Source organism: Pipistrellus hanaki (assembly GCF_964339955.1).
Source record: "Pipistrellus hanaki genome assembly, chromosome: 1".
NCBI lineage: Eukaryota > Metazoa > Chordata > Mammalia > Chiroptera > Vespertilionidae > Pipistrellus > Pipistrellus hanaki.
The window spans coordinates 146,615,420-146,629,079 of record NC_140503.1 but is presented as its reverse complement, the minus strand read 5'-3'; the positions used below and the strand labels follow the sequence as shown (position 1 = coordinate 146,629,079).

Genomic DNA, 13,660 nt, shown 5'->3' with positions numbered 1-13,660 from the left:
AAACCTCCTTTGCTTGACATCTTTGCTATTACACCTGGGAAAGCCAAGTTTTCACATTTTAAACCTATGAAGCTCTTAGAATGGCTACTTTAGAGAATTTCAGCCAAATAGACAACTTTAGAGCTTTTGTTTTTCCAATTATAAAAAAACAAAAGAATAGATATGCTTGGCAATAGACACCTTCTGTGTCCCCCTTCTAGGTATGCCTAAACAAGAATGTGATGTCCATCATTGAAACAATGGGGATATAATTTATTTTTCACTTTACTCAAATTATACTTCAGATTTTATTATTCCTTCTATGACTAGAATGCATTATAAAATGCAATTTATTTAGAATGTGAAGGCATAAGTTAAAATCTTTATTCAACTACGTAGCTCTGCCATTTGGAGTGTTATTGATTTAGGGGGTCCAAATTATCACTTCTACAAAAACAGACATTAAAAAAAAAATCTCTCTTGTAGAAATGTTATGAAAATTATAAATTATATAAAGCCTAGTACATTATAAGTGCCCCATATGTGGTAGTTATTATTATTAAACTCTTTGAGTCTAGTTCATTGTGTACACTAATCTTATCTTTCACACCATTCCAAAGATCTGAGGTTTCTACCAACTGCTTACATTAAATTACCATTTGCAACAACATGAATGGAGTTGGAGAGCAGTATGCTAAGTGAAATAAATCAGTTATAGAAAGATAAATATCACATGCTCTAACTCATTTGTGGAATATAATAAACATATATTGATGAACAAAAAAGGTCCAGAAACAAAGAAACATTGATCAAATGCTCAAACCTCAGAGGGAAGGTAGGGGAGGGTGGGGGAAAGGGGGAGAGATCAACCAAGAGATTTGTATGCATGCATGTAAGCATAACCAATGGATGCAGACAACAGAGGGTGAGGGTGATGGCAGAATAGAGGGTTGCGTGGCGGGGGGGGGGGGGGGGGGAGGTAGCAATGGGGAGATAACCACACATTAGTAATACCTTAATCAATAAAAAAAGAAAATTAGAGCACAGAACTGCCATTTTTCTATTTTTAAACCTCAAATTTCAATTGATTTTAAATGACTAAATATTAGGTCTAGTAATAATTAATGTCGTTTTCTAATACTTTTTTTAAATCGAATTTATTTAAACAATACAACAAAATTTAATCAACAATATAGTTGCCGTTGTTTTCTACTACTTGTGCCCAACGCTCAGGAAGCATTTTAATCCCGCTGTTGTAAAATTCTTGTGATTTTGATGCAAAAAATTCGGTCAATGCATTTTTGAGGCATTCTTCATTATTAAATTTTTTTCCAAGAAGAAAGTTTTGCAAAGAACGAAACAAATGGTAATCGGAAGGGGCAATATCAGGAGAATATGCAGGTTGAGGGAGAACTTCCCATTCCAACTGGCGCAGTTTTTCAGCAGTGATTCTTGCAGTATGCGGTCGTGCGTTATCGTGGTGAAGAATTACGCCCTTCCGATTAATCAGCGCGGGTTCTTTCTCTTAAAGCTTGGGCTAACCTTTCCAATTGGGCACTATACACTGCACTTGTAATGGTTTGGTTAGATGGTAAAAGTTCATAATGAAGAATTCCTTTAAAATTCCACCAAACACACAACATCACTTTTTTCGCATGCAAGTCAGGTTTTGGCGTGGGCTGCGGAGCCTCATTTTTGTCCAACCATTGAGGCCGCCTTTTCAAATTAACATACAGCTCCCATTCTTCATCTCCGGTAACAATTTGCCCTAAAAACGGCAAACGGTTTTGACGAGAGAGGAGCGAACTGCAAATTGTGACTCTTTGATTACGGTTGTTGTCGGTCAACTCATGAGGAACCCATTTTCCAAACTTTTGGACTTTGCCAAGTGCACGCAATTGATTGGAAATTGTTTTTTGTGAACAATTTAAAGTTGTCGCAAGCTCTTGTTGGGTAATTTGAGGATTTTGCACCAAAAGAGCTTGAAGAGCTTCTTGATCAAAATTGGACACACGGCCTCGACCACTCTTGTCATCTAACGAAAAATTTCCCTCGCGAAATTTCTCAAACCAACGCTGGCATTTTCTGGCGCTAACTGCATCTTGACCAAGAGCACTACAGATGTTTTTTGCAGCCTCACTTGCTTTTCTTCCTAATTGGAACTCGTAAAGCATGCAGTGCCGAATATGCTCTTCATCCGCCATCTTCTTAGCCCTAGTTTTGCAACAAAAACCAAACCAAACACAAACTTTTTCAAGCAAAACTTGTTATTTGCACTTCACACGTTCTGTAGATACCACGTGTTTGAAGGTTATGTCAATACAAGTCAACGCCAAGCAAGATTTTAAACGAATGTTGGAAAACGACATTAATTATTACTAGACCCGATATTTAAAGAGAAGAAAATCTCTTCAAATAAGGTCCTAGAAACATTCCACTTCCTTCCCATTTATTCTTACCCTAGTTTCCTCATTGTTACTGGATTACACTAACTAAAACAAAGAATAAAAAAGAATTATATTCACTGAGAATTGTTTGAAAACGAAGTAAAAAAGCAATAATCCAAGTGGAAAAAAAAAATTGCCCTAAAGTCCTTTTAAAGTCTCTCAATGCCTTCCTACTCAAGCAGTCTTCACACTCTTCTCCAAGAAAGAAACAAATTAGACTTTGAAGGGCTCTATGTAAATAGCTATTTGTCTTAAAGACTTCAACTTTGCATAATGAATTTTTTTTCCTGGTTTGTTTATATTCACTTAAACTCTTACTTAATAGAAATTATAGATTTACATGTACTTGTAAGAAATAATAGAGAAAGATCCTGTTTGGTAGTATGTACCATTGAAGGAATTGGTTCATTTAATCTGACTTGTCAAATTGACGTATATAGAGCTGTCCGTAGTACTCCCTTATTATTCCTTTTATGTCTGCAGGGTGTGCAGTGATATCTCCTGTTTCATTTGTGACATTTGTTATTTGTACCTTTGTTTTATGATCAATCTTGCTAGAGGTTTGTCAATTTTCTTGATCTTTAAAATAATCCTTTAAAATAATCATCTCCTTGCCGAAACCGGTTTGGCTCAATGGATAGAGTGTCGGCTTGGGGACTGAAAGGTCCCGGGTTCGATTCTGGTCAAGGGCATGTACCTTGGTTGCCAGCATATCCCCAGTAGGGGGTGTGCAAGAGGCACCTGATCGATGACTCTCTCATCGATGTTTCTAACTCTCTATCTCTCTCCCTTCCTCTCTGTACAAAATCAATAAAATATATTAAAAAAAAAATCATCTCCTTGCCCAGCTGTTTTGGCTCAGTGGTTGAGCGTGGACCCATGAACCAAGAGGGCACTGGATGGATTCCTAGTCAGGGCACATGTCTAGGTTGTGAAGATGTGCAGGAAGCAGCTGATCTGTGTTTCTCTTTCTCATTGATATTTCTTTGGTGAGAATGTGTATTCTGCTGTTGCTGATTGGAATGTTCTGTATATGTTAATTATTATAGATCCTTGTTGGTTAGATCATTGGAAAATGAGATATAGTGTTTGAGTTTTTCTATATTATTGCTGACTTTCTGTCCACTATTCCTATCAATTTTGAAAGAGGAGTATTTAACTGTAACTATAACTATAGATTTATCTATTTCTCCTATCAATTCTGTTCATCTTTACTTCAAATATTTTAAGCTGTTTTGCATACACATTTAGGATTACTCTGTCTTCTTGGTGGATTGACTCTTTTATCATTATGTAATGTACCTTTCTCACTCTGATAATTTCCTTTGCTCTGATGTCTATTTAATATTAATATAGCATAACTACTCAAATCAGAGTTTTCAAGTTAGAATATTTTCTAGGGAGAAATAATTTGGGGATTTTTTTGTGTTCTATGCTATTTATTTATATGCAAGCATAACTCTAGGAATATGATTATGAAATTGAAAATAGAAGTGATTCAACTACTTGTGCTAGGCTAGAATATTGTAAAATATCTGTATTCTTTTCTAATTAAAAAAATGTCTTCATCTATATTGTAAGGACTTTTTCTTCTGAGGACACTGCTATTTCATTTTTCAATTCTCATATTGAAGTATCATGGTGCCTCTATTTTTAGTGGGAACTCTTACTCCTTGAATTCTCATCAGTGTCTCAGAATCTCAGAGCTGGTAGTGATCCCAGAGGTTATCTTAGGACTAACTTATTTATGAATGTAGTAACTCTATGGAACATCGATCTATACCTACTAAATCTTATTGGTTTTGGAAAGAAATAGCAAGTTTATCTCTGTATGTAAAATTACCAACTAGTAGACTATGCAGAACTCTTGTGACCATTGACACAAATTTAGAGAAAAAAAGTACAAACTGGTATTATTATTTTCATGTTTTCTTAATTTCCCTCTTCATCTCAGACAGCTACAATGTATCCTTTTGAGCTTTAGTATAGAGAAAATGCAAACATATCGCTAACAATGTTTTGTTCCATTGCTCCTGTCAAAGACTTCCAGAAAATATTAAAAGGGTAACCACAATGAGATATAATCACATACCTCTTAGGATTGAAATTATCAGAAAGATTAGAAATAACAAATATTGGCAAGGATGTGAAGGAAATTGTGCATTGTTGGTGGTGCAAATTGAAAATTGGTGCAACCACTATGGGAAACAGTATGCAGGTTCCTCAAAATATTGAAATAGAACTAAATATATAATCTAGTAATTCCACTTCTGGGATTGATCTGAAGAAAATGAAAACACTAACTGGAAAAGATATATGCACCTCCATTGTAGCATTTTTTTTTTTTTTTTTTTTTTTTTTACAATAATTAGGACATGGAAAGAGCCTGTGTCCATCTATGGGTGAATGGAAAAAGACAATGTGACATATGTAGATAATGGGATGTTATTTACCCATGAAAAATATTAAAAACAGCCTAAGTGCCCATCAGCAGATGAGTGGATTAAAAAACTATCTACACAATGGAATACTATGCTGTGGTAAAAAAGAAGGAATTCTTACCATTTGAAACAGCATGGATGGAACTGGAGAGCATTATGCTAAGTGAAATAAGCCAGTCAGAGAAAGATAAATATAATGTGATCTCTCTCATTTATGGTGTATAATGAACAACATAAAGTGATCCAGAGACAAAGAAGCATTGATCAGACCATCAAACCTCATAGGGAAGGTGGGTAAGGGTGGAGTTAAGGGGGAGAGATCAACCAAAGGACTTATATGCGTGCATATGAGCATAACCAATAGACACAAACAACAGGGGGGTGAGGGCATGAGTGGGGTATGTGGGGGAGGCACTGGAGGGTTAAGGACACTTATGTAATACCTTGACCAATAAAAAAAAAAAGTAAAATTAAGTGACATTTTAAAAATAAATAAAATGAGGAAAGAAAAAAAAAATAGAATCTTGACATTTGTGATAACATGGATGGAACTTGAGGACATTATTCTAAATGAAATAAGTTAGACAAAGACTAATATTATATGAGCTCATATGTGGAATCTAAAACAAAAACTGAGCTCATAGATAAAGAGAACAGGTTGGTGGTCCCCAGAAGCTAGGGATGAGATTGGGAGAAATGAATAAAGGTAGTTGAAAGGTACAAATTTTCAATTATAAAATAAAATCATTAGGATGTAATGCACAGCATGGTGACCATAGTTAATGATATTTTACTGCATAATTGAAAGTTGCTAAAAATGTAAAAATATTCTCACTACAAGAGAAAATTTTAATTATGTATGGTGATGGGTGTTAAATAGACCTATTGTGGTGGTCATTTCAATAAATCAATATATACTACCACTGAATCATTACATTGTACATCTACAACCAATATAATGTTATATACCTATTATATCTCAATTTAAAAAGGGTAATTATTGCTAATATAAAAGTTTCACATCTTTATTTATAAAATAGGTTTCATTCAATATCAATATTCAGCCACATAAGTGTTCATAATAATGTTGCAACTTAAATTAACTTGATTTAATCCAAATAATAAACATTTCCATGTCAAACATATAGGCCCTAAACAACTTCTCAATTTTTATATCATGAAATATTAAGTTTTATATACAGGTACTTTTTGAAATGCCTACTTTTTTTCTTCTCTCTCAATCTACTATAGTCTTCTATAAATTCCCAAATACATAACCAGGTCATGATTCATGATTCCTCCAGGCCTATAAGCAATTTGTTCAGTTAATCTAGAATGTTTCTTGTATGCATCTGCTCCATAAGTCTTTCCTGGTCATCTCTTTATTTGTGGAATTGAGCCATTTCCCTTTTGCCCACTCTGCTTCTAACCCATGGTGACTTTCTATCATAGTACTTAGAACTCAATGTGTTGCCCCTATGTAATTATATGGCTGTGAATTCCTTGAAGGCAGAGCTTGCTTTTCTCTCTCTTTCTCTCCCTCTCTCTCTCTCTCTCTCTCTCTCTCTCTCTCTCTCTCTCTCTCTCTCTCTCTCTCTCGTTTCAGCACTAAGAGTTCCACATAGTCCACACAGGTAAATGGATTAATATTGGGTTTTTCTCTATACTATATAACTATAGATTGAGTAAAGGACTTACATTCCCTCCCCAACTTCTTTTTTTTTTTAGCAAACTATTCTTGGCACAAAATATTATATTATTTTTAGGAGTAAAACATATGATTTGACATTTTTATGTCTTAAAGATGTGCTCACCACATCAAGGCCTCTCCCAACTTCTCAGCACAACTTAGAAAACACAGTTAGCCCCAAATCACTGGACTATTTGAGGCACTCAGGTTACTGAAATATGAGGAAATAGAGTAACACAAGTGTCTGTTTGTCCAGTCCAGCCATTTAATTTATGAGACTATGTATTAGCAATGTGTCTAATTTTATTTGGAAATTGTTTCAAAAATCTTAATTAGGAACTTTTGTTCCATAATCCTCTCCCCACCAATGGCTTTGTTTGATTGGCTTGTCTTCTCAGCTACAACCATCTATGTTTCAAGTCAATTTGGTTCCATCATAAGCTTCACAAAACACAATTTTAAAAGATGCTGGTTTTTGTAATAGCTATGCCATAAATAGGAGAACACTTAAGTTCTACTTGCCTCCTCCAAAATTATGGAAATAAAATAGACATATAGTTACTCTATAGTTGAAAGGAAAAAAAAGAGCTGAGATACATATTTTCTTTAACTTTTCACAGAAATAAAATAATCCGGTCCCATTTCTAACCCTTAAGTTGAAGAACCAGAGTCATTATATTTTTATTTTATTAAACACTTGTTGCCCAGTGCACGAAAATTGTACATGGGGGTGGGGAGTTCCCTCAGTCCAGCCTGCAACCCCTACAATCTGGGACCTCTTGGGGGATCCCTGTGAGATGATGCCTAAACCAGCAGTCAAATGTCCCTCTCACAATATGGGACTGCTGGCCCCTAACTACTCTCCTGCCTGCCTGCCTGATCACCCCTAACTGCTCTCCCCTGCCAGCCTGATCACCCCTAACTGCCTCTGCTTTGGCCCCCCACCACCATGGCTTTGTCAAGAAGGAAGTTGGACATCCAGAAATGGCTGGTCAACCTGGTCTAATTAGCATATTACCTTTTTATTAGTATAGATAGATTATATAGGATAGGATTGATTAAATGGGAAGGGGGAGGGGGAAAGCCTTCTTCATCAGGAGGAGATGCTCTTGGTAGACAAAAATACATAATCCATATATCTGGACTGATAGCCAACCATATGCACTATGCTGCCAAACCTCTCATTAAAAAATTGAACTGTTTAATAACACCTTATACCAAACAGCTATTGACCTTAAACCTCCTCTTCAGCTCTCACCTTAGGTTCTGCCTTCACAGTTCACCCAGATTAGGTTCTGATTGGCTGGTTTTTATGCCAGTCAGAGTCAAAAGCTCTGCCGTCTAGGCATCCATTGGCTCCTCGCAGTTCACCCAGATTTGGTTCTGATTGGTTGGTTTTTATACCAGTCAGTGTTTCCAGGCTTATCTTAGGGCCTGATCAGAGAGGCAGGGCTGATTAGTAGCCTCCATGGCTGCTGGAAAGGCCTGGAGAGAAAGAAAGGCAAGGGCTGATGAATAGCTGCCACAGAGGCTGCAGATCAGACCCTGCTTCTCTCTTCAGGCCTGTCTCCAGGCCTGATCCACAGCCCCTTTGGCAGTAGCACTTGGTTGCTGCACCTGCAGCTGCAGGTCAGTCAATGCTGGGTCACTGAGGCAATCCAGCACTGACTACAGGACTGATTTCCTCAGCGCCAACCCAGCACTGACTGCCAAAGGGGCTGTGGATCAGACCCTGCTTCTCTCTCCTGGCTTCCCTCCAGGCCTGATCCTCCGCAGCCCCCTAAGCAGTCAGTGCTGGGTCGCCATGGTGCCTACAGCACTGAATGGAGGACTGACTTCTGGTGTTTGGTCATCTGTTCAGTCATTTTGGACATTATGGACCCTAGCTCTTTATATATATGGATCATATATTTTACAAAATTTAGTTAAAACAATTTCAGTGTTATTATTGACATGCTATAATGTTATTTTGTAATTAGTAAGTATTTAAGTAAAGCTGCTTACCTAAAAGCCAAGACGTTTTCTTGCATCTATTTTTCTACTACTGTAATAATTGTTTTTTAGGCAAACCCTATTGTTCTGTATGAGTCTCTAAAAGTGGTAATAGTATTATTGAAGATTACTCGGTATTTACTCCAACTAATAATTTATTATTATATTGCACTAAGACAAGTTTCTATGTGAATAACTGAAATAAATGTCCTTTTCATTTGAAAACAGAATGACATGGAAGAACTTGATGACATTCTCACATCTGTATTCAAACAAGAGATACCAAATTATAAGTTCCAATCTCTTCAAACTGAAATCTGCTCTCAAAAAGAATGTGAGTACTTCACAATTGCATCAATTAATTTTTAATGTCATACTTCAGTGTATGTCAGTTGGTAGTAAATTTTATAGCTAAGAATATATTTGAATTGCTGATTAGATATTTTAGAAAATTCCCATCACTTTTGTGAGAGAGCACACTATAACAAAACTTCTGAAGGTCAATTTGGCAATTATTTATTTTTTTTATCACAGGCGCTAAAATGTACATTAAAAAACAACAACCAGTAAATCTACTTTCTAGATTTTTATGGTAAGGAAATATTTCACAAAGTACACTTATGATAGACTTATGATAGAGACTATACAATTATAATATTGTATATAATTACAAAAAATGGAAGCAACTCAATCTTCACAATATAAATAATTAATTAAATGATTTTTGGTGCATTCATTAAAGCAACTGTAAGAAATAAATTTTATTTTGCCTGCTGATGTGGCTCAGGGGTTTAGTGTCAACCTATGAACCTGGAGATCAAGGTTTGATTCCATGGTGTGATTCCCAGTGAGGGCACATGCCCTGGCTGCAGCTCCATTCCCAGTGTGGGGCAAGCAAGAGGCAGCCAATCAATGATTCTCACTCATCATTGAAGTTTCTATCTCTCTTTCCCTCTCCCTTCTTCTCTGAAATCAATAAAAATATATTTTAAAAAGAAATGTTTATTTTAAATTAATAGACTGGCTGGAATGATGCTTTCATATATAGTTAATTTAATAAAAGCAGCATATATAGCAGTAAAATGCAATCATCTTAAAAATAAAGTACATATGTTTTCCCTGGGTGGTATAGCTCAGTTGGTTGAGCTTTATCCCATGCACTGAAATGTCACCCATTCAATTCCCAGGTTGGGGGCCTGATCCCTAGCAGGGGGCATGCAGGAGGCAGTTGACCTATGTTTAACTCTCACAAAAATTTTTCTCTGTCTCCTCCTCTCCTGTTCTCTCTCTCTCTAGAGTCAATAGCAACATTTAAAAAATAAAAAAGGTACATATGTTTAATAGCATATGTGTTTATATCTATAAATTGTTAATCTGGACAGACATGCACCTGTTAGCGTTAGTTGTGTCTGAGGTTGTGAAATTTCTTGGATTACATTTTTTAAAAATTTTATATATATCAAGAAAAGTACATTTAGGATGTAGTACCAAAACACACACTTCTAAATGATTTTATGAGCTCAGTAGTATATATTCAAAATTGTTCCTGCATTGCTTGTTGACATATTTTCTATAGTTCACTTATGTATTTGCCCAATATGTGCCAAACACTATGATAGAGATGGAATGTTGAGTAAAACAGGAGTGGAGCTAAAGAATATGAAAGTTCTATCAATACTATAGGCATATTAAGGACTAATGAGCAGAGGATTTTTTTTTGTGTGTGTGTGTGTAGGGCCCCTGTCTACTTGAAGCATTTCTGTCTTCAGGCTGGCAGGCTTTGGGGAGCAATGCATATATTTTAACTATGTATACTTTACTTAGATTAGATTAGGATGGAAAAGGAATGTGACATAATTCCTCATTTAAAGCACATAATTTAATTGGAGAAATGAGAAAATATATGTTATATCAGAAAGAAGTAATGTGCTAAACTTTGTGGAGATTATGATATTGACAATAGAATTTTATAGAAAATATATTGTTCAGGACCTGCTTCATAAAGGAGGTTTTATTTTACTTATGTCTTAAATGATTTTTAGGATGTTAGTGAGAAAGAAAGGAAACAGAAAATGGAGTTATGATACAATTTTTATGAATTCCCTCAGCACTTTATTTATATAGATTTGTGGAATGAGAATTGTAGGGTTGAACAGGATAGAATGGTTGTAGTTTTCATTTTTATTGGTAAAGAATTCTAGATAAATTTAAAAGTGCTTCTCAGTGTGTTCTTTAGGTTGTGGAATAAGAATCTTAGAATTGGGCCCTGGTAGATTTGGCTCAATAATTGGAGTGTCAGCCCATGGATACAAGGGTCATGGGTTCAATTCCCAGTCAAGGGCACATACCTCAATTTCAAGGTTCCCTGCCCCTAATGGGGTGTCCTGTGGGAAGTAACCAATGGATGTGTCTCTCTTATATTGATGTTTCTATATCCCCCCCCCTTTCCGTCCTCCCTTCCACTCTCTCTAGAAACCTATGGGAAAAAGGATATATATATACATACACACACACACACACACACACACACACACACACACACACACACATATATATATATATATATATGTTTTAGAGTTGGAATGGGTGGATTAGCTTGGTACCTTATTTTAATAGAAAAAGAATTCTGAATGGGTTATGTCAGAGCCCCTGAAAATGTGGATCTGACTCAGGAGGTCTGGGGCACAGTCTAGGCTTGTGCTTTTCCAACAGGCTCCCAGATAAAAGCTGATGCTAGTCATCAGACTTCTTGAGCATTGATGGCTTACAGCGGTGGTTCTGAGCCTTGGCTCCACAGTATAATCAACTGTGGACCTTTTAGAGTCTCCATGCCAAGCCACACCTATAGCAAGAAGAATCGGGGGGTGGCGGGGTTTGGGTCCCAGTTCTCAGTGCTTTTTAAAGTTTTCCAGGTGATCCCAATTGGCAACCAAATTTATCAGCCCTGAGTTGCTTCAGTGTATTACAGACCAGCCAGTCAAGCCATCCTCGTGCTGATCTTTGACACAGAGAAAATATTCTCTTTTTGCAATGGTTAGAAAGTTAATAGTAGCTAAAAATTTTGAACCATTACTAGAATTAAATGATTATTTTGTACCTGACAAATTTTTTTTTTTTTATGAACCAGGCACATTTTAACAGAAGCTAGAAATGGAAAGTTCAATATAAACTAAGTAATCCACTCAGAAGCCTTATTGGATATTGCTAGATAATAGTTGCTTTGAACCTATAAAGGAACAAATGTCTGTTACAACATTAGGCTCTAATTCCTACTTGAAGTACAAAATGACATAATACAAATTGGTAATAAAAATGGACATTGAATATGTTTTCCTGGCCACCTTGACCCTATAATCTTTGATCAATGTCAGCTTCAGAATACCTGGTCTTTAAGACTTGCATTTTCATAATTTTTAAGGTGAATCTATGATAAGGGTTAATACGTCTTTATACATAAAGTAAAGTTAGCTTAGGAAGGAGAAAGTTTAGGAAAGAAATGGTAAATTGTTGAGGAATTTCTACAAAAACACCCCTAGAGGTATTCTGAGAGAGAAATTCAGCAAACAATGATCAGGTGTAATTTCAGATGTCTGTCCCTCAGGACAGTTCTTCAATGTTTTGGTGAAATATTTGTTTTTTGTTTTTTTTAAATTAATTATTCTATATTTTAGCTGAAATAAATTGGAGGTTAGGAAACTATGAAGGGGTGGTAGTCACTATTAATTGACCTTAAGCATTGACCTACCCTAAGGATGAGGCTTGGCATTATTCACAGATGTGTATAGTTCTTTAAATGCCTGGAACTAAATGATATTTGAGTCAAAATTATCTATCTTATTATTGCCCCATCCTCTTTTCTTTTCCAAGTTGTTTTTAATAAGTTATGAGTTTGGTTTATTGTTATTTTATTTATAACTAGAGGCCTGGTGCACAAAATTCATGCACTGGGGAGGGGGCTGTGCACTCTTGCAGTCCGAGACTCCTTAGGGGATGTCTGCCTGTCAGTTTAAGTCCACTCCCATGTCAGCAGGCGAATATCCCTCTCGCAATCTGGGAACCCCTCGCTCCTTACTGCCTGCCTGCTCACTGCTCTTTTCCCCTTGGCTCACTGCTCCTTAGCGCTGTTACAGAGGTGGAGAGGCTCCAGCCACCAAAACTGCATTCACCAACCATGAGCCGGGCTTCTGGGCTTCTAGCTGATCAGCACTCCCCCTGTGGGAGCACACTGACCACCAGGGGGCAAGTCCTGCGTTAAGCGTCTGCCCCCTCGTGGTCAGTACGCATCATAGCGACTTGTCCTTCTGGTTGTTCCACCATAATGGTTGCTTAGGCTTTTATTATATAGATAAGTAAAATGCTATTCCGTGGCATTGTGTCTTTTTCATTTTCATTCCTGTCCAGTCAACAAACTTCTTCTGTTGACTTTTTTCCAACCAAGGCAAATTTGGAGAGGGGGTGGTGGGAAGTGGCAGAAAAAAAGCTATAAATATTCTTTCTCTGAAATGCTTCATTATTGATTTTAAAATACATTTTCCATTGGTAAGAATTTTCCATAGAAAAACATTCTCCCTGGGGGAAGAATAATAAAAGGTTTTCAGATAAACTTGATATATTAATGTAATATAGAACTTTTGAATAAAAGTCATAGAAATAATTCATGCACAACTTTCTAGTGTATAAATCATCAGGGACTGTGAAATCAATATAAGGGATTACAACAAGCACTTTTTTTTATACTGATACATGTGATACTGAAATAAAAAAATATATCTAAATGCATTCCTTAAAGTAAGAGTAAGTATGCTTTTGATCAACTTCCATTTTGGTTGTAGATTTACTTATAAACCCACGTGATTTGGGTCAGCATGAAATTTAGTTACAATGCCCCCAATTTGGTATGGCAATAAGGCAGAACAGCACAAACGGCCAAGCACAGTTGTTTCAAGCCATTTTAGTAGTCTCCTATTACTGCAGAAGGTACATGAATCTTCAGAAGCCTTCCAAAGCTTGGGTTGGGCAGATAATTTCCTGTCTTGGAAAGGAAAAGTAAATAGTTCAATTTGTTTTTAAAACAGGCTATAGTTGCTGGTTCAATTATTGCATGCGGCAGT

At 36.3% G+C, this 13,660-nt stretch overlaps 1 protein-coding gene across 2 annotated transcripts in view; it reads left to right on the top strand.

Moving 5' to 3' along the window:
• BANK1 (B cell scaffold protein with ankyrin repeats 1) overlaps positions 1–13,660 on the top strand; it is a 300,521-nt gene that overhangs the window by 108,099 nt on the left and 178,762 nt on the right. For both annotated transcript variants that reach the window (XM_084901804.1, XM_084901803.1), the window contains exon 6: positions 8,778–8,883. In XM_084901804.1, the coding sequence (XP_084757930.1) occupies positions 8,778–8,883 (106 nt within the window). The remainder of the gene's footprint in view (positions 1–8,777; positions 8,884–13,660) is intronic.